Raw genomic sequence first — 20531 nt, forward strand, 5'->3', positions numbered from 1 at the left:
CAGTGCAGCCTCTAACACAAGAAAGAGCCCTCCGTCCTACAATCACAAGGAAATAAAATCTGCCAGCAACATGAGTGAGCCTGGAAGAAGATTTTCAGTCTCCAGGCAAGAATGTAGCTCAGCCAACAACATGATTACAGTGAGACTCTATGCAGAAGATCCCCAGAAACTAAGGATAATAAATTTTTGTTGTTTTAAACTGCTACATTTGTGGTGATCTATTTATACAGCAACAAATAACAAATATGGCACACTATTGATAGATACTATAAAACCACCACCAGTATTTAGAGCTGGCAAGTACATGCAGCAGAGGTATGAGAATGACTGTGACGTACACTCCAGAACAAGGAGGGCTACCTCAGACTCATGTCTTTAACACACAATGAAGAATCAGAGACATACTAAATTACCTCAGGGAGACACAGGGGCTCTTGGCCTAGCAGGAAAGGATCTGCCCATAAGAAAAACGGAGTCAGGCACTCATACAAATATATTTAAAGAACAGTCAGAACCCATGGTAATGACTTTTAAGCACTGTAGGAAAGATAGAGAATACTTTGATCCAAAAATTTAATTTTGTCTAGTCACAATCATTCAGCAATGTTTTGCACAGAAGCATTTATCTTAATGCAGACCCTCTTTTACCTAGCAAATGTGAGCCATTACTCCTAATAATCACTGTCAAAATTCAAAGTTAAAATTTGTACTCTTACCAAAACCAAATAGTACCAATTTTGCACCATGCTATCAGGACAGAAAGAAAGAAAAGCACCAAGTTATTGTTGATTTTGTTTACTCACCACACTCTTACTTAGGGTATGCAATAGAACTGGGCATTTTAAAGAGACTACTATCTTCACCTGATGTTACTGTATTTTTGAATCATGTTACAAATTTCTCTTTTTAAAAATTTCACACACTGTAAGCAACTTTTTAATTATACTGCAGCTTACAAACAGTATGTCTATAGGACTAGTGAAAATTTCAAAAGAAAAAAAACCATAGAGAAAGAAAACTAAAGCAAAGGTAGCAAAATGTTACAAGTGGCAAATCTAGGTAAAAAAAATACGTGGATGTTCACTGGACAACTCTCAACTTTTCCAACACACATTTAAATTTTTTTAAATAAATAAGTGAAGAGAAATAATTTTCTCAATAAGCTAATGAAGTTTAGGGATCAAAAATGTCCTCAAAGCTAATTAGAAAAACCTGAAGTTACCATTTTCATTCTTGTTTTGTTAAATGGAGAAAGAAAGCAAAGTAAATATCCAGATCTATGTTTAAAAGCAGTTAACATTTTACAACTATGTAATATTTCTCTCTCAGAATTCCAAAAATAATATAAAAATTTCTAAAAACATTAATTTTCTGAATCATCCTTACAAACTTTTGGTTCTTTACACAATATTATTAACTTTTAGATCTGCATTCTTCTCCAAACTCTTGCTATTCAACATGTGGTCTTCTGGACCAATAGTATTGTATTACCTGTGAATTTGTTAAAAGTATAAAACCTCAACAGCCAAATGTAGAAGCAGCCCAAGTGTCCATATCAATAGGTGAATGATAAAGAAGGACTGGTGCGTGCATACACACACGTACATGCACACACACACACACACACACACACACACACACACAATGGTATATTATTCAGCCATAAAAAGAATGATATCTCGCCATTGTCAACAACATGGATAGAGCTAAAGAGTATAATGTTAACTGAAATAAGTCAGTCAGAGAAAGATGTATCATATGACTTCACTCATGTGTGGAATTTATGAAACAAAATAAACAAGAAAAGAGAGAGGGAGAGAGAGAGAGAGAAACCAACAAACAGATTTAACTATAGAGAACAAACTGACGGTTACCAGACAGGAGGTAGGTGAGAGGATGGGGAAAAGAGGGGATTAAAGAGTACACTTATCATGATGAGAAAGATAAATAAAAATGTATATATTCATAGCTTCAATATCATCGATGACCCATAGTCCTTACAGTAAGGCAAGGATTATTAAGTTCATCTGTTCATAGTGATGGCAGGATAACTAAGATTAGTATAACAGCTGGTAGAATAGTTCCACCTGTTTCTACTTCTTGTATGTCTACTGTACTTATTATGTGAGTTAGCTTAACTGTTAACATCAATGAAGTAAGGCAAATCACTAAGGAGATAATCAGGAGAACAATTATTAATGTATGCTCGTGAGGTGTAAATGTTGTACAATAGGTGATGCTGCACCTTGGAAAACTAGCCAGAATGGATATGTCATCAAGATATGAAGTGTCTGAGGGGCGCCTGGGTGGCTCTGTGTCCATTAAGTGTCTGACTCTTGATTTTGGCTCAGGTCATGTTCTCACGGAGATCAAGCCCCAGATCGAGCCACACTGAAAGAGGGCTCACACTAACAGTGTGGGGCCTGCCTGGGAGCCCCTCTCTCCCTTCCTCTCTCTATGCTCCTCCCCCAGGCAGACTTTATCTCAAAATAAATAAACTTAAAAAACTAAAAAAAGATATAAAGTGTTTGAACCGACAAATTCAATCGGACAAAGTTATAAAATTTTTACTACTACCTCACTCATTGAGAAAGACATGGAATTATGACATTGATTTGATGCCAGTTGGAGCAGATTTGATTCCTTCCTTTCTTATTTTACATTTATGTAAGAAGATCTTCAAATGTATGATATGGGGGGCATCCATGTAGTCATGTGAGATAAGTAGCTATTAATTCTACTACTGATGCAAATTCCTCTCAAGTTAAGAAAACAGTATCACTGTTGTTAATGAAATGAATGAACCTATGGATGAGGTAGTATCAAATTGTATACACATCTGGATAATCAGAGGTAGCTGGTGGCCTTCCTGAAAAGTCAAGAAAGTGTGGTAGGAATAAAGTTATATTAACACCTACAAATACAGTTGCAAAACAAATTTTTGCTCAGGTTGAGTTCAATGTACAGCCTGAAAATAATGGGAGTCGGTGAACAAATCCTCCTATAATGGCAAATAATGCTTTTATTGGTAAGATGGAATAAGATTATGCTACTACATAATACGTATCATGAAGAACAGGGCCCAAGGATCACTTAGCTAGAGTTAAATCCTGCTAGGTCTCCTATTGTAAATAAGCAAATAAAACAAGGCTTATAGTATGGCTGGTGATCATTTAATATTTCCTCCATGGAGGGCTGTTTGTCAACTAAATACTTTTACTCTTGTAGGAATGGCAATCATTATGGTAGTTAATATAAAGTACACTCATGTGTCAACATCTATGCTAACTGTGAAGTTATGATGAACTCATGCAATAAAGTCTAAAAACCCAATGGAAAAAATTTTAATTAAAAAATAAAAAAAACAGAACCTCTGCCCTCAGCCCAAACCTACAGAATCAGAATCAAAATCTGCACCTTAACAAGACACACAAGGAATCTGTATGCACATTATAGTTTAAAGAGCACTGCTCTAGACCTTAAAACTCATTTACTATGAACATTATATATCTACTCAAATGACAAGCATCCAAGTCAGTTTTTAAAAAGAAGAGAAAATACCTGAAAGCTTTTTAAAAGATTTTCCCCCCAAGAAATTCAGTCTGAACTACAAAATGATCCAATGTGTGTATGTGGCTAGGCAGACAGGGTCCCTTGGAGAGTTTATTATTGCATAAAACCTAATCAAAAACAGTATCTTTGAAAGCAACTGCAAAAGAAAGAAACTGCAAGCTGTCTGGTTAAAATACAGACACCATTTGGCATACTCAATGCAATACTGTAAGAGATAAAATACATTCACATCAACTGACAAAGTTACTATTTGATAAATTCAATCTGCTGATAAATTATTACTTAGAAACTAAAAACAAAACAAAACAAAACCGTGCTGCCTCACTCTGAAAGCCCTGCTCTTCTACCTGAAAATGTAATGATTACTCAATTTCACTGTAATCAATCAAAAGCCCTAAAGTAATACAACAGAAATGGGCCACATCAATCAGTATACACCATCAATTAAACACTCAGGAATAACTTCTGAGGAAAGCTAAGTTTGATAACCCTAAATAAAGGGAAGTTAATTTACAGAAAGAAATCTGGGCAATAATTTTCTTCCAATACAGTCCAGGGGCAGAAAGTGTATGAAGGCAGCTACAAGAAACACGTTGGTAGTCTGAACAAATTTAAAACATCCTCCATAATTTCCTTATTAGCTCTAAGAGTCCACTTTTTTTTTATTTCTCTAATAAATTTCTGATCTGGGAAGAAAATGTGTGACGTATTAAAGACCTCAAAGAGCAATTCATTTAAAAATACCAAGAATATACCATTACATGTAGCAAAAAAATCATTTTTTTTTGTGAAAAATAACTATTTTCCAGAACAAGAACAATAAAAACTTAGGGAGAATAGGGGCACTGTTTTTACAATTTTACAAATATCTTTAATGTGTGGCTTAGTAGAAAACAGACGAATTATCTTATTTGTTTCTATATTCAATATTCTACAATGTCATTTTAGCTAATTTATATAAATATAAAGGCTTATAAAAATATGTAGTTGGAAAAAGGAGTAGCATTTTAACAGCCTTTTCAGATTTATGGAGGGTTTTTTTTTTGATACTACACCAAATTTAGTAAGTGCAGTTTATTATAACATTAATGTGGAATCTGAAAACATATCAATAAACATTTTGATCTCGAAAAAATCCCTAATTCTGACCCTGCATTTTGAATAGATCTTTTTCACAATCATTATTTTGTAACATCATGTGTTGACCATTTGGGAAATATTTGTTTACTGAATTAGTGTAGATCTTCTCCAAACGCTGACATATTTCTTACACAAAATTTCTTGAAAATCAGATTTGTTAAAATGATCACCAATCTCACCAGAAAATTGTTTTAAGAATAATAAAGATGTTGGGCTCGTGGTAGCAGACATGTTTTCCAAAATTCCAATTTTCACTTAGAAGTTCATGTTATCACCGGCAACAAATATTGTCAGTTGCTGTCCTTGCAATGAGAGATTCACTTCATTTATTTTAAGAAGCTGTCTTATAAATACCCAAGTCGGAATAACCACACTCTATCAGTCACTGTTTCAAATAAAAAATGGTGTTTCATGAAAAAAGTGACTTGTTCAGCCTGCCCTCAAACAAGGCACAAGTGCTTTTCCTTAAGACAACCATCATTTTTGACATACAGCAGAAAGGCTTTATATACATACACTCTCCATTTCATCACAAAACAGATTGAAAAGGCATGTAGTTAATAATAATCAATAATTTGTAATGCTTCATCCAGAACAGTCTTAACTGAAAACTGCTATTCTTTCTACGGCGAGTGCGTGGCAGTGAGGAACAACCACTTGCACAGTGTGGTGTATGTACTCCTCTGCTTTGTGCTATGATGCCAACAGCTTTACCCACCATCTCTTTTGCAGGCGAGTACAAATGTAAACACAGAGGAAAGGCCAAATAGCATCTTAGTATTATTACAGATAATATTAATAAGATGTAATAATAATTATGTAATCTATTTGATTATAACATAGATTATTATTACATCTTATTAACATTACATATTATTATTATTATTATTACATAGGGTACCCCTATGGGTCCACAGACTGCTTTCAGAACCATTACACTAAAACAATCATAACAGTTTAAAGCCTTTCCTAACATTATTACAATGGACTGAATGTTTTGAATGTCTTTGGGCCATTCAGTCATGTATCCCAAGTTTGTAGAAAAGTGCTTGGCTGGCACACAGCAGCAGGTTTCTGATATTTGCTGAATAAATAAATAAATGTGTAGCTGTGATATATTTTAACCTAGATTTCAAAGTCACAGAGTGTATCCCTCTCACCCATGCAAATAATTTAATTACGGGAATTATTTTTCAACATAATAGGAAAGACTGACATGTTAGGCAATACGGAACCTCATTATGTTTGGAGTCGTTTTATCTTCAGACCATTCTAAACTTAAAATATTAGATATACAGGCAGTCTTTGCTTTTCATGGTACCATATTAACTGAAAGTCAAGCATTTCAGAACCATATCGTCACTCTGTACGGTCCTGTGGTAATAAAATCTGTGGTAACATGGTACTGTGCAAAGTACATTAGTGCAAATGATAGGGAAATAAATGCCAAAGACCCACACACTCAATTTTAGTAAAATGAAAAGGAAAACATCTTAGGAAGAAGGGGTGAGCAGCCTTTTGGCAGTGACTCTCAATGAGTGTCCCTTATAGGAAACAAATTTGATACTTAAAATGACTTTTCAAACTCTTATGATACCTCCCTCCTACAATCCATCACCCTCTGAGAATCACTACCTAATGATTAATTAATACAGGTATTTCAATCCTTCAATAGTATTTGTGAATTGCTTGGGGTGCAGGGGCTGAAAAATCAAGGTGGTTAAGAGGGAACAAGAGACCATATTATAAAATACTGGGACAAAATGAAGTTACAATACAACTGGACTGGTCTTAAAATCTACAGGAATTTTCTCAAAACACACTCAGATCATGTCTTTGGACTTCTGTGTCCTCACCCTTCTCACAAATCAATCAAAATAGCCTTAGAGTTACTCAATGGTGTTAATTAAGCTGTTTCCTCCTCCTCACTCCCATGCCTGTAGAGTCAGGATTTTGTTCTTCTTATTTGAGATTTTTTTAATGAATATAAATATTCCAAAATATTTCAAATGTTAAACATAGTGCATTCAGTTCCAACAAATGGGCATTTATACATTTAATGTTTACACGGATCTGCCAAGAGTTATGAATAAACTGAAACCTATATGGTTGAATACTAGTGGCAGCTCAGGCATTAAAAAGTTGTCACTGGAGAAGCAATAAACCACTTCACTTAAAAAAAAATTCTATTCAGAAGTCTGCTTACTAAATACCACAAGTGGGATAAATGGGAAATACTACTTGAACTATACCTTAAAATGCACTGTGATGTTCCAAGGAAGAGCTGAACTTGATGCAAGAAGATCAAATAACAAACCAATTGGATAATGCCTAAAAATGAAAGAGTACATTTTAAGAAAGAATATTTTAAAGTTATAATTGCAACTCTAAAATAAACTTCAGCACATATTGTAAAACCAACTATCAGGGGGCTTTAACCACAAATCACAGGAAGATAAGGATTAACAGTTCTTTGCCTAAGCTAATATGGTATTATTGCCAAGTACTAGTTCTTCTAACCATTTCATTCCCCAATGAAGCCTCAATATACATAATGGGATTGTGCTAAAGCATCTTTTATCAGCCACGACCACTGTTACATCATAGTACTGTAGTACCTGATTATCATCCCAGTGTCCAGTTTTTTAAAGTTTATTTAAATTTATTTTTAAAACAAATTAAAATTGGAAAATTTTAAGAACTAAGAAGAGCACCTAAGAAAGCATACAATCATCCATTTTTGGTTTTTACTAAAGCATATAAAGTTCCAGTCTCCTATTTATGCATACATATCTAAATATAGATTAGGCTTATCCTTTACATTATACTATAACCTGCTTTTTTCATTTAGCATCATGTCAACATTTTCCAAAGTCACTGAATATTTTTCTGCAACCTCAAACTAAAGTTTTTTAAAAAACAAATTCTATGGGGTGCCTGGGTGGCTCAGTCAGTTAAGCAACTGACCGGCTCAGGTCATGATCTCACAGCTCTAAGGATCGTGAGTTCGAGCCCCATGTCAGGCTCTGTGCTAACAGCTTACAGCCTGGAGCCCATTTCCAATTCTGTGTGTGTGTGTCTCTCTCTCTGCCTCTCCCCTGCTCGCATTCTCTCCCTCTCTCAAAAATAAACACTTAAAAAATTTTAATAAAAAAATAAATTCTGGACTTCTTAAATAAGAGAACATTTCCTAATAACCATCACTCACAGTGAGGCAAATTACTTAGCAATAAATAAAAAGTTAATAATACAAACTTAACATTTTGACAAATAAATTTTAGTTTTAAAATCATCCTTTTAAAGAAAGAATCTAATGTGGCTTAAATAACAGAAGTAAATAATACTTCCAAAAAAGGTAAAAAGAAGACTAGTTGATGTCCTGTACAATTCTGTTCTTTTATGTCACTGAGTTATTCCCAAATTTAAAAGCTGAAAAATTTGGAAATATATCTAATTCCTCTCAAAATGGGTGACCCAATACATTGCCTAACCAAGACTGAAATATTAACTAATACTAGTTATGTTTCCTTATCTCTATATAACATAATTGTGGAAAAGTCATCAATAACTAGAGATCATATATTTACTTAGAAATAATTTAGAATGAATGCCCTGCTAGTAAAATAAAAGTGGGTAGTTTTAGTCACATATGTATTGTATCTCTTAATAATACCCTCAAACCTCTCTATTTGAAAGTTAGCATCTAATACAAATCTTTCATAACCAAATATGAATACTGAAGGAAATTCTGGATTACCTAAATAACAGAATGTTTGCTTCAGAAACCAGGGAAAAAAAGACTTGGCTTGCCAAAAATTAAAATAAAAATAATAATTTAAAAAATAAAAATATTGCTTTATAGGAAAGTTACAGATTCTATCCAATTCTCATCCTACTCTCAACTTCTTAAATTGTACAAGCTCTATATAATGCCTTGCATTTTTACAAAACAGACCTCTCTTAGTTCTATTCTAGGAATTCTATTTCATCATATTAGGAATTATTTCATTATTCACCAATTATTCCCAACTATGCTTGAAAAAAAAAGACTAAAATAGTAGCAATTTGGAAGAATAATGGCATGCCTAGAAGGATGATACAATAATGCATCCTTCCATTTTCTCACTGTTTCACCTAGAATATCATATTTCAAGAACGTATAAAATAAGAATCTAGACCACCTCTGCTTTAAGTATCATTAACACAGCTGAAAATTCAAAAATGTCTCATTTTCCATATACAGTGTGAAAGAGGAAAAACTGACAAGGAAAGATGTTATGCAATTATTAGTTGTATCAGAAGATTTTACAGAGACAGAAATATTTTAGACTGTAAAAATTGATCATTTAAGTGAAATCTCAGATTCTGAGTCATTACATGATATTCTAGGTGAATTTTACAGAATTCAAAAACCAACGAATGAAAGACATATATATATGTTATTCAAGTTAGTTAACATATGGTGTAGTGCTGGTTTTAGGACAATTTAGTGATACATCACTTACATATAACATTCATCCCAGCAAGTGCCCCCTTAATGCCCATCCTCCCCCCACCCACCTCCCCTCCAGCAACCCTCAGTTTGCTCTCTGTATTTAAGAGGCTCTTCCAGTTTGCCTCCCTCTCTGTTTTTATCTTATTTTATTTTTCTTTTCCTTCCCCTACATTCTCTGTTTTTGAACAATGTATTTCTAAAGACGTGGCATTCTTACCCAAATAGTCATTCAACAGCAAGAATTCCATTATACAATATTTTATGACAAGAATCTGGACCATTTTGCTAAAAAGGTATGTGATAGCATTTTTTCATCTTTATGCCATTTATGCACTACAATTTATGATAGTAAGCAGGTAAGAGCTAAAGGCCGATTTGTACTAAAGACGACAGGAAGGAATTATATGACCTAGACGTAAAAAAGTATTGATCATTCTAATTTTGTTTACTACTGCAAACAAAAATTTTACAACAAAATCATGATCTGTCAAATGTTTTAACAACTTTAAGCATTGCTGTTAAGGAGCAGAAGAGCCAGAAATCACAATAAGCCAGAACCTCTTAGAGGTCTATTTGCATGACAACAAATGAGTAGTTAGTTGCATTCAGAAGACACTGCTCATTTCCAGTGTCAGTACCCTCAAAACCAGGAAAATATGGAGTGAAAATCTGAATTTGTTGTATTTACATGCTTTTTAAAATTTCTAATAAAGTTGTCATTCACTATTCCTTTATTATTCTCTAAATTATTTATAAAATGACTTAAATATATATACATATATATATATTTTAAGTTTACTGCCCTCAGATGGTAAATGAGGACTCTTTATCCTGATAAAGTAATATTAGGATGAAACTTAAATATTATGGTTCCTAATACTTACATTTAAATATAAATGTATGTAAAGTATTCTAAATGTAATAGCTAATAACTACCCTGTAATATTCTTTAAAAATAAAACTGTACCAAAAAAACTATTTACTTCCTTCTACTGTTAACTCAACATGTACAGCTTATATGACACTCAAAGCAGATGTTTATGTCAGAATGATTTTGATGCGAGGATACTAACTCTAAACAAATATACTATCTGAATTAACTGGTTCCAAACTGCTTACTTCTGATGAGTTTATTAATATGCAAGAAAATCTGTAACAGAAAACAGAACTGGCAAAAATTAAAGTACTGAACTTCTCTTACACTATAATCTGATTTACATCAAGGGTTTCAAAAGTACTAATTTGTACAACTCCTCTAAACAGATATTCTACATAGTTTTGTCAGGGGGCTCCTAACCCACAACATAGAAACCACATAAGCCATAACTATAAGTAAATCATAATGTAGCCATTTATCTGTTATGTTGCTACTCCTACCAATCTAACCTAAGTTTAATAGAAAAGGAAGTGGTGAGGATATGAACCTGGAATATATCCCAGAAGAGAGCCCAACTAGTAAAGGTTCCATCTACTGCTCCATAAAAACTGACTGCACCAAAAGTTAGTGTTAGGTCTATTTTTCACATTTTATTCATTTTCTTTCTCTTCCTTAAATTGCTCTAGTCTTTTCTAAATTCAATTTCTCAAAATGAGTAATATTTTCATTATTCTTTGCATAAGCTGTTTCTTCTTTACCCTTTCATTACTGCTAAAATACATACACATATACTGGCCACATGTATAGCAATAACGGATATGTTCCTAAGTCAGCCAGGGTACTCACAGTAGTCTCAGCATCTGCAGTCAGATAACAAAGCAGTATTCTAACATCAGCAATGAAAGAAAGTTTACCCATATACTAGAGAGCTGTCTTCCTACTCCATTTCACGGAAATAAATGCAACCTGTTCATAAGTATGTTATAGTGATTCACTGGAAACAGGATTACATTTCATTGAGTAAAAAGGGCACAACTCAAATGTATACCAAAGTAACTTAATGATTACAACAAATTTTGTCCTGCTTTATCTATGGAACAAACAACTGTAGACTAGCATTGTGTTTCACAGCTTTCTAAACCTATACCTATGCATGAAAAATTACAAAAATAACCAAGGGGACACTAAATGTCTAGAATGCTAAGTAAACCACATTTCAAACTTCAAGTTTACAGAATAATTTATAAAATTTTAGAAATTCACAACCTAAGAAAAATGACTATTCATAAGAGAGAAGAGCCTACATGGTGTTTATGATTAAGATGTTACTTTGTTAAAATTTACTTCTGAAACCACATAGATATAGTATTAAATTCAGGGTCATTCTGCTTATGTCTATGTTTAACATCAAAATAAGTATTTGCCACTTTTTTTTTTAATTCAAAAGGTAGAGTTCAACTTCTTTCAACAATCAGTCCTGAAAATAAGTCAGTTTACATAAGATAATAATAATAATAAAAAAGAAAAACTTTTTTCCTAAAATTTATCCTAAAGGCCTAAGATCTAACCAATATTAGGATATACAAACAAAGTATTCTTTTGAAGGACCAGGAACTGTTCTCTTAAAATAAATCTAATATAACAGTAACAAATACAATCTTTGGACGCTTGATTTATGGTAAAAAGAAACTTCATCTTTTAAAATGCAATGTTAGAGCACCCTCTGCTGACTAATCAATTCAAATCACTCTAAAAAAAAGATGCTTACATTTGAGTTAGATCTGTACTTTCCACCTGGCATGTAATTTTTAAAACAGAGGACTGTAGAGGATAAAACACTAATCAAATAAAGACCTCTCGGATTCTCTCTATAAATCAACTATATACTAAGTATTCATTATGTGTATGTTTGCACGTATAGGAGGATTAGGAGGAACTTAACAGAGGACCATGGGGGAGAAGAAGGGGAAAATAGTGAGGAAGAGAGAGGAAGGCAAACTGTGAGAGACTCTTGAAAACCGAGAACAAACTGAGGGCAGATGGGAGTGGGCGGGGAGGGGAAGAGGGGTGCGGAGCATGGAGGAGGGCACTTGCGGAGATGAGCACTGGGTGTTATATGGAAACCAACTTGACAATAAACTATTTAAAAATAAAATAAGATAAAATAAAAATGTTACCCCAACAACAACAACAAAACTACTAATCTATATTATTAACACCTCTAACAGTGATAATGATCCTGATGATAGGTAAAGGTCCCTTTTCATGAAATGAATATTCTATATCAAATATGATATCAATAATTTTATATTAAAATATTTTGAAACAATAAATAAATCTTTCTACTCTAATACGGACAAATAACATATGAAATGCAAAGAGAACATACAGAATTGAATAAAAACAACTAGCAAAAAGTATCAGCAGGTGTGGTGGCAAAAAGAGCCCTGAACTGAGAACTCAAAATCTGATCCTACTCACTCATTTGAGCAAGTTATTTTATTTATTGGAGCCTCATTTTTTCAACAGAAAGAAGAGACTAATTTAGATTCATTCATGCACTGAAAAACATTTACTTAGTACCTCTTATGTACTGCTGCTGAAGGTACAAAGCCCATACTCAAGTATCTTGTCCAGATATTTAAACAATACTACCAATAAATATGAATAGGACATCTAGAATTAGAACGAATATCAATTTATGCTCTTTCTTCCTTCTTTTATGAATTATCTAAACTAGTGTTTGATTTTTTTCTCACTTGAATTTATTTAAAACTCCAAATAATCAGGTATAAGAAAGATGTTATCATCCTACTCAAATACATGTTCTTCTACTTTAAGACACTTGCATGATCTCTAAAGTCCAAGTCCTACAAAACTTCAGTGGTAGCTGCTTCCCTACATGATTATCCAATCATATGAAGCCCACTGCTTAACTGCTAGGTAGATAGTGATAGCCTATGACTCCATAACACCGAAGATGGCTCCATTAACATAGAAGAAAATTGCTATAGTTGGGAGCAAAAAGAGAAAAGATCAAGACTTAGTCCAGAGGTCCTAGATTACATTCATGCCTCTGGAAGCTATTCCTTCCTCAAATACACAGAGTACCTAACAATATGGTAGTTAGTCCCCCTTATCCATAGGGGATACATTCTGAGACTGCCCCAGCAGGTGCCTGAGACCACAGATAGTACCAAACTCCACACATACTACACTTTCTCCTACATGTACCCATGATAACGTTTTATTTATAAATTAGGCACAGTAAGGGATTAACAACAACTTATAATAGAACAATTACGTTAAGTTATAATAAAAATTATGTGAATGTGGTCTGTCATAATATCTTATTGTACTGTACTCACCATTTTTCTTGTGATGATGTGAGATGATAAAATGTCTACCTGATGAGATGAAATGAGGTGAATGACATACACATTATGGCACAGTGTTAGGCTACTACTGATAACCTTCTGACAATACGTCAGAGGAGGATCACCTGCTTCCAGACAGCAGCTGTCGGAGGGTAAATGAAACTACAGAAGCAGAACCGCAGGATAAAGGGGGACTACCGCACTAAAGGAAGAGTTTTACCAAAAGCCATTAAATACAATGAGCTTATAGCAAGACATATAACTGTTAGAGTGACATCATGCCTTATAAAAAGTTAACACCCCAAAACCTAAAATAAAGATATGTGACCACAGTTACTTTCATGTTAGCTCTCTAAAAGGAAAATAATTTTAATTTTACTCTTTAATAAAAGACTTTGAAAAGGGATAAATACTGACAAAGTAAGGACATGATATATTTAAGCCAAAATCATTAGTCCATAGTAACAGGGAGAAATGGGTCCAAACATTATTTACTGATACAGAATACAAATGCATAGAATACAAATCCTATCAAATACAAAAATAACCACCGTACAGTATGGATTAAAAAGCAGCTGAAGGATGATGACTAAGCAATCATTTACTTATAAAAGTTAAATTGAGGTTTCCTATCATTTCCAGAGTTTCTCAATTGGGGGCGGTTTTGCACCCCTCTGCCCTGGGACATTTGGCAACATTTTTTATAATCACAACTAGAGGGAATATAGCACTGATAGGCAGAGGTCAAGGCTGCTGCTAAAAATTCTGCAATGTATAGGATACCCCTCCCACAACAAAAAATTATCTAGGTCAAAATGTCAACAGGGCCATTGTTGAGAAGCCCTACTTTACAATGATAAAATTGAAAAACCTAGTGTCATTCACATGGACTCTTACAATAATGTGTATGTAACTAATACACATAAAGCAATAATAACTTCAATATCCAACTATAATACAGATAGAACTTCCAAGAATATAGATACATCCTATTGCTACTCACCCACAATCTTTCCCCTCCTTCCTTTCCCTCTACTCTCCTGATCCTTGCTCCTCTTATACTTCTTTTAATCCACCTTCCCATTCCAAAACCTCCAATTCTTCTGAGAAATAAAAAGAAACAGAAAACACTGACTTATCTATGCTGCCTGAGGTCTAGAACTAGTCAAGAGTCATAATGAGTCTGATATATGACTATGAAGCTCATCAGTACAGTTTTTACTAAAAAAAAAATGAATGCTGTAAAGAACTCTGTCATCCTTTCCCAGAACTGCCTCAAAAAGTTGGAGACGTACCCATAACCCAATACAAAATCCCCTTGTATGTTTCTAAACCATCATGAAAAATCTACTCACTCGTGGGGATTCATCAACACAAGGTAAGTTCCAAAAGTTCACTCCTTATTTCTAAGTAATGCTTTTATTTATATCAACTGTACTTATTAAACATCTGCTAGCTTCCTTTTTCATAAGTCTCTTTTAAAACTCTTTGTTTTAATACTCTCAGATTCAGAATACAAGTTCACTTTTAACCTATTTATATTTTTCATATTTCCTTTAAATCTTGACTCAGTTTATATCTGAGTTGAAAATTCAACTACATTCATATGGCAGCATTTCAATACCTATATCCCAGCATACCTTGAACCATTTTTTTATATGCTCCTCTCTGTTGTTTCTCCAGTTTCATTAAATATTTTTGGAAGCACAATTTACAAAACTCCCTACAGTAACAGAGGAAGTACAAAATACATCACCTGTATATGGATAAGCCCAGATTTAGGATTTATTTTCAATATGTTTCTTCAGAGTGATATAATATCAAAATTATTTTTCACATAAAAATGAAATCAATATATTTTAAATACTAAACCAAGACTAGATAAAATGTGCCTATTGGCACAGTGATCAACTAAATGTGGCAATCAGTTGGAAAGATGCCATTTTAGGTAATCATGTGCATATAAAGATCTATTATAAAAACTTTGGAGATAGAACCAAAATTGAATAGTCATAGAGTGACTTATTCATAGGGGAGTCTTAAATATATCTGAAAATTTTTAAAAAAACCTCATAATCAAATATACTATTATTATGCTATAGAAAAATCTATTGTTGAAAGTATATACAAATGTGTCCGTCTCCCATGCATCCAATAGAAGGCAGAAATACCTTCAATAAAATATTTGAATAAAATGCACTAAATTATATAAGCTAGACTAGTGATTTATTTATTTATATAACTTTTTCAAAATTGCTTGAGGGCACTATACCTTCTTAAAGCTAGCATACACTCAATGCTTAATAATGCAGAAAAATTCACTCACCATTTCAGTGGTGTGCCTTCATATTCAAACCATATCTCACTAATGTCTTCTTGTCTCATAACCTTCTGAAAGTGCTTTTTCACTTTGTCAGTTACCAACGTCAAATAACTTACTCTTGGCAAAAGCAACTGAAATGAAAATTTGTAAAACCGTATTTATTTACTATTTTTTAAAAAAATATATACACTAAATAGGTTTTTGAATCTTAAGGAAAAACAGCCATGTTTTTTGCATTATTTTGAATATTCCACACAAAGTCAACTGCTTTTTATAGCAAACCCTTTATAGGCTAAAGGTTAATACATTTTAAAATTTCTTGTCATTACTTAAAGTACAGCTTATAGCATAAGTACCTAGAATAAACAACACAGATCTACACACAATCTTTCTGTAATACTTTCCTCCAAATAAAAATACAATGTAATCAGAGGTCATGCTATTTAGGATACTTATTACTTTTATTAAATTTAACTTAAAAATTAATATGATTCATCTGAGTTAATTAAACTGTTCTGAGAAGATAATCAACTCAGTCCTAATGTACATCTTGACTTACCAATCAGGACTTCTCAACTGGTCTATCATGTTTTGAGAATCTACTGTGTATTAGGTTAGTCGCAATGAAGAAAAACAGCAAGACAAAGATATAATCTGTCCTCTTCTATATGAGGCTAAAATAAAGGCCAAAAAAATTCATAAAAAGTACTTAACAAAAATACTTCATTGCAGCAACAGAGATGCCTTTAAAGGCCAAACAGAAGGTCATTTAATGAACAAGAGGGGCCCACTATGATACCTTGAATAAAAGGATGGCACAATGAGAAACAGTATTTGAGGAATATTCTAGCAGTGTGTACATAAAAGACAGAAAGAAGATGAGATTATAGACTGGAAATCTGTTAAGAAAATATCACACGAGGGATGGGCATGAAGGAATGGAAAAGTGAGAAACGTCTGGAAATCAGTCAGAACAGATTTTGGTTATTATTAATCAAGAAATTGAAGGAGAAAAATAAGTTAAAGATGACTATTGACCTACACATTTAAATCTTTCAATTTTTTTTTAAGGTTTCTATATTTTTGAGAGAGAGACACACAGAGAGAGCAATCAGGGGATGGGCAGAGAGAGAGAGGGAGACGGAATCTGAAGCAGGCTCCAAGTTCTGAGCTGTCAGCAGAGCCCGATGCAGGGTGCCCATGAGACCATGACCTGAGCCAAAGTCCAACACTTAACCAACTGAGCCACCCAGGCATCTCTAGATCTTTAAAGTGCAGTAAGACACAAGCTTAAGCTGTAATGCTGGTAGACTGGTGATCCTGCCACCGGTCTATCAGCTCCTTCAATCCTGTCTTCCTGGAGCCTGGGGCTACTTGGACTTTGGAGAAAGAAAAGTCTGGGGGGGAATCTTGGGTTAGGTAAACCCTCAGCATAGCTATAATGGCCATCACTGTTTTTTCTCCACCAAAGATACCCAGAAAAAAAAACATGAGAATATTTAAGAAAATTGGTTAGAATTTTTGTAATACACAAGAGGATACAAGGAGGAAACTGGCAAAAATTCACGTTTTCCCCTCCTTTGCAATAGATATTCTAGCCATTTCTTACTTTCTAAGTTTCTGTCTTTTGCTGGTAAAATTGTTTTGTTATTCTCTTCAGCTGCTTTTGAGAGGCTAATCCTGTAGCATTTTTCATGCAGTTTACTCAGTTATGTCTTTTGGGGGTGCCCAGGTGGCTCAGTTAAGCATCTGACTCTAAATTTCAGGTAAGGTCATGATCTCATCTTACCTTACCATTCATGAGATATGGAGCCTGCTTAGATTCTCTCTCTTCCTCTTCCCCTCCCCTGCTTATGAGCACATGTACACTCTCTCTCAAAAAAATAGATAGATAGATAGATAGATAGATAGATAGATAGATAGAGTGAAAAAGTTGTCTTTTGTTCAGTAAATCAAGTAGAACTACTGGGCTGGGGAATATAGACAAAGAGAAATACTCTGGGTTTGGGAACTAATATTTAATCACAGAAAATCAAGATAACAGGCCCCAACTCTTTAAGAGACTATGACAGTGGTCCTAGGGACAACAGGTACGGGGGTGGGAGGTAGCTGTCATGCTCCACTATGGAATAGGAGGTACTTATTAATACTAGAAATAAGCTTTCGAATACCAATGTCAATTCAACAAAATGTTAAATTCCTCTTTTATAAAGAAACAACTAGAATGTAGATTAGGGAAGAAAAGAAAAAGGAAATGAATACAGTATATAAGAAAAACCACTAGTTGTTTTACAGGAAATTATCACCTCTACTTTATATGCAGTTTACATAACTTGCCAAAATCATATCCTATTAAAGAAACAGCAAAGAAAAGATTCATTAAAATCAGAAATGACAGAATCAAATACAAATGTAATATGGGCATCTCAAAGAAATTAAAACAGCATGATAAACTAGCCATTTTTTAAATAAATAAATACAGAATTGACCCTTGAACACTGTGGGAGTTAGAGGCACCAACCCCTACACAGTTCAAAATCCATGTCTCTTTTGTCTCCCCAAAAACTTAACTACTAATAGTGTTACCCTTGACTTACCAATAACAGTCAATTAACAGACATTTTGTATGTTATATGCATTATATATACATATATATACCATAGTCTTACAATAAAGCTAAGAAAATGTTGATAAGAAAATCACGAGGAAAAGAAAATACATTTACAATACTGAACTGTAAAAAAAAAAAAAATCAACATATAAATAGACCTACACAATTCAAAACTGTGTTAAGAATCAACTGTAATCTATTAGTCTAATACATTCTATACTAGTAAGTTCAAAACTTTTACTTTTTTTAAAAAATATTTTATTTATTTCTGAGAGAGAGAGAGAGAGAGAGAGAGAAAGAGACAGCATGAGCAGGGGAGGGTCAGAGAGAGAGGGGGAGACACAGAATCTGAAGACAGGCTTCAGGCTCTGAGCTAGCTGTCAGCACAGAGCCCAACGCGGGGCTTGAACCCACGAACCATGAGATCATGACCTGAGCTGAAGTCGAACGCTTAACCAACTGAGCCACCCAGGTGCCCCGAGTTCAAAACTTTTAATTTAAAATGTCTGTTGGGCATTAATAGTAATCTATTCTATAGAGAATATTAACCTATTAAGATTATAAGAAAAGAAAACACATCAGGACTAATGAGCACAGATATCAGGTCCTGATTTGGGGGTGTCATACCACCTGCCTAGAGTTCAAAGTTAATGAAAAATTCACAAATGATTTTCATGAAATTAAATCTTATTTACAATAAAGAATGAGGAACATTAGAATGTAAGCTCCATTAAGACAGGGATTTTTGTTTTGTTCACTGCTACATTCCAAATGCTCAAAATAGTACCTGCTTTATACAGTAGGCACACATATATATATTTGCTGAAGGAATCACAGATCCCAAAGGTTAAGTAACAAAAAGACAAAAATGATAATAAAGAATTCTCACTCTTAAGACAAAATCTATGCGGAAATGTACTTGGAATCTTCTTTTCTAAATTGGCCTGTGGGAGTAATCTGTAACTAATATAAATATCTACAGTAGCACTAAAAAATGACACTAAGATTTGGAATGACTAAATTAGAGTAAGTATAGATACAAGTTATCTAGTAAATATTTAAGTAAGTAAAAATGAAGGAGTGCCTGGGTGATTCAGTCAGTAGAGTCCAACTTTAGCTCAGGTCATGATCTAACAGTTCATGGGTTTGAGCCCCATGTCAGGCTCTGTGCTGATAGCTCAGAGACTGGAGCCTGCTTCAGATTCTGTGTCTCCCTCTCTCTCTCTCCCCCTACCCTACTCGTGCTCTATCTCTCTATCAAAAATAAACATTTAAGAAAATGAAGAAAAAAAATAACAGTAAAATAACATCTTGTCTTTTATACCCAGATTGTACTATTCACTGATTTTCTTAGGTGTATTTCATTGGTTTACTTTTTTTTTAAATTGTGGTAAAATATATCTTGCATTTTAGCCATTTTTAAGTGTATCATTTGTTGGTATCAAATACATTCACACTGTTGTGCAACCATCACCACTATCCGTCTTCAGAATTTTTCATCATCTCAAACTCAAATTCTGTACCAGTTAAACAGTAACTCCCCTATCCTCTTCCCCAGGCCCTTGGTAATCACTTTCCTAACTTGTTTCTTTGAATTGGACTATTCTAGGTACCATGCATAAGTGGAACCATAAAATATTTGTCCTTTTGCATCTGGTTTATTTCACTTTGATTAATGTCTTTGAGGTTAAGTTCTTTTAATAGGAAAAAGATTATCCCCCTCTAGGGAAACTGTCAGTTACATGGAATCCATCATTCTCTTATTCCTCATGTAGCACTATCAAGTACTCAGTGAGTATTACACAACTGATTAATTTTTTTTCTATACAGCTTGCAAGGAATACAGGAATAGCTGTCTAGATTACTTATGTTTCTAAAAAAGGGAGCTGTAATATTATCTATGCCAAATCCTATTTTGTCCAACAATATTCAATTATAAAATTAGAGGCTTATTTACCTAGAACAAAAGTAGAATTAAAATATACTAGAATTCTGTTCCATTTCAATGTGTGAGGCATCACACCAGACAATGAGAGCACTGAATGAGACAACAGGTTAGAAAGATGGTCAGTAAAAACAAAATTACAAATGTGATGAATTCAAGCAGGAAGGAAAGAATGCTACAAGACAAAGTA

The 20531-nt window shown here is 33.7% G+C and overlaps 1 protein-coding gene and 1 pseudogene across 2 annotated transcripts in view; both read right to left on the minus strand.

Annotated features, from left to right (window-relative positions):
- Window positions 1–20531, minus strand: part of ATG5 (autophagy related 5) — a 132768-nt gene that overhangs the window by 95778 nt on the left and 16459 nt on the right. The window contains exons 3-4 of one of the 2 annotated variants that reach the window (XM_077780022.1): window positions 15789–15916; window positions 6966–7044 (exon numbers count right to left, since the gene is read on the minus strand). In XM_077780022.1, the coding sequence (XP_077636148.1) occupies window positions 6966–7044; window positions 15789–15916 (207 nt within the window). The remainder of the gene's footprint in view (window positions 1–6965; window positions 7045–15788; window positions 15917–20531) is intronic. The other variant, XM_077780023.1, reaches the window with a different exon arrangement.
- On the minus strand, window positions 2664–5434 carry LOC144244663 (cytochrome c oxidase subunit 1 pseudogene; annotated as a pseudogene).

The sequence above is a fragment of the Crocuta crocuta genome, unplaced genomic scaffold (assembly GCF_008692635.1).
Source record: "Crocuta crocuta isolate KB4526 unplaced genomic scaffold, BGI_CrCroc_1.0 scaffold147, whole genome shotgun sequence".
NCBI classification, from domain to species: Eukaryota; Metazoa; Chordata; class Mammalia; order Carnivora; family Hyaenidae; genus Crocuta; species Crocuta crocuta.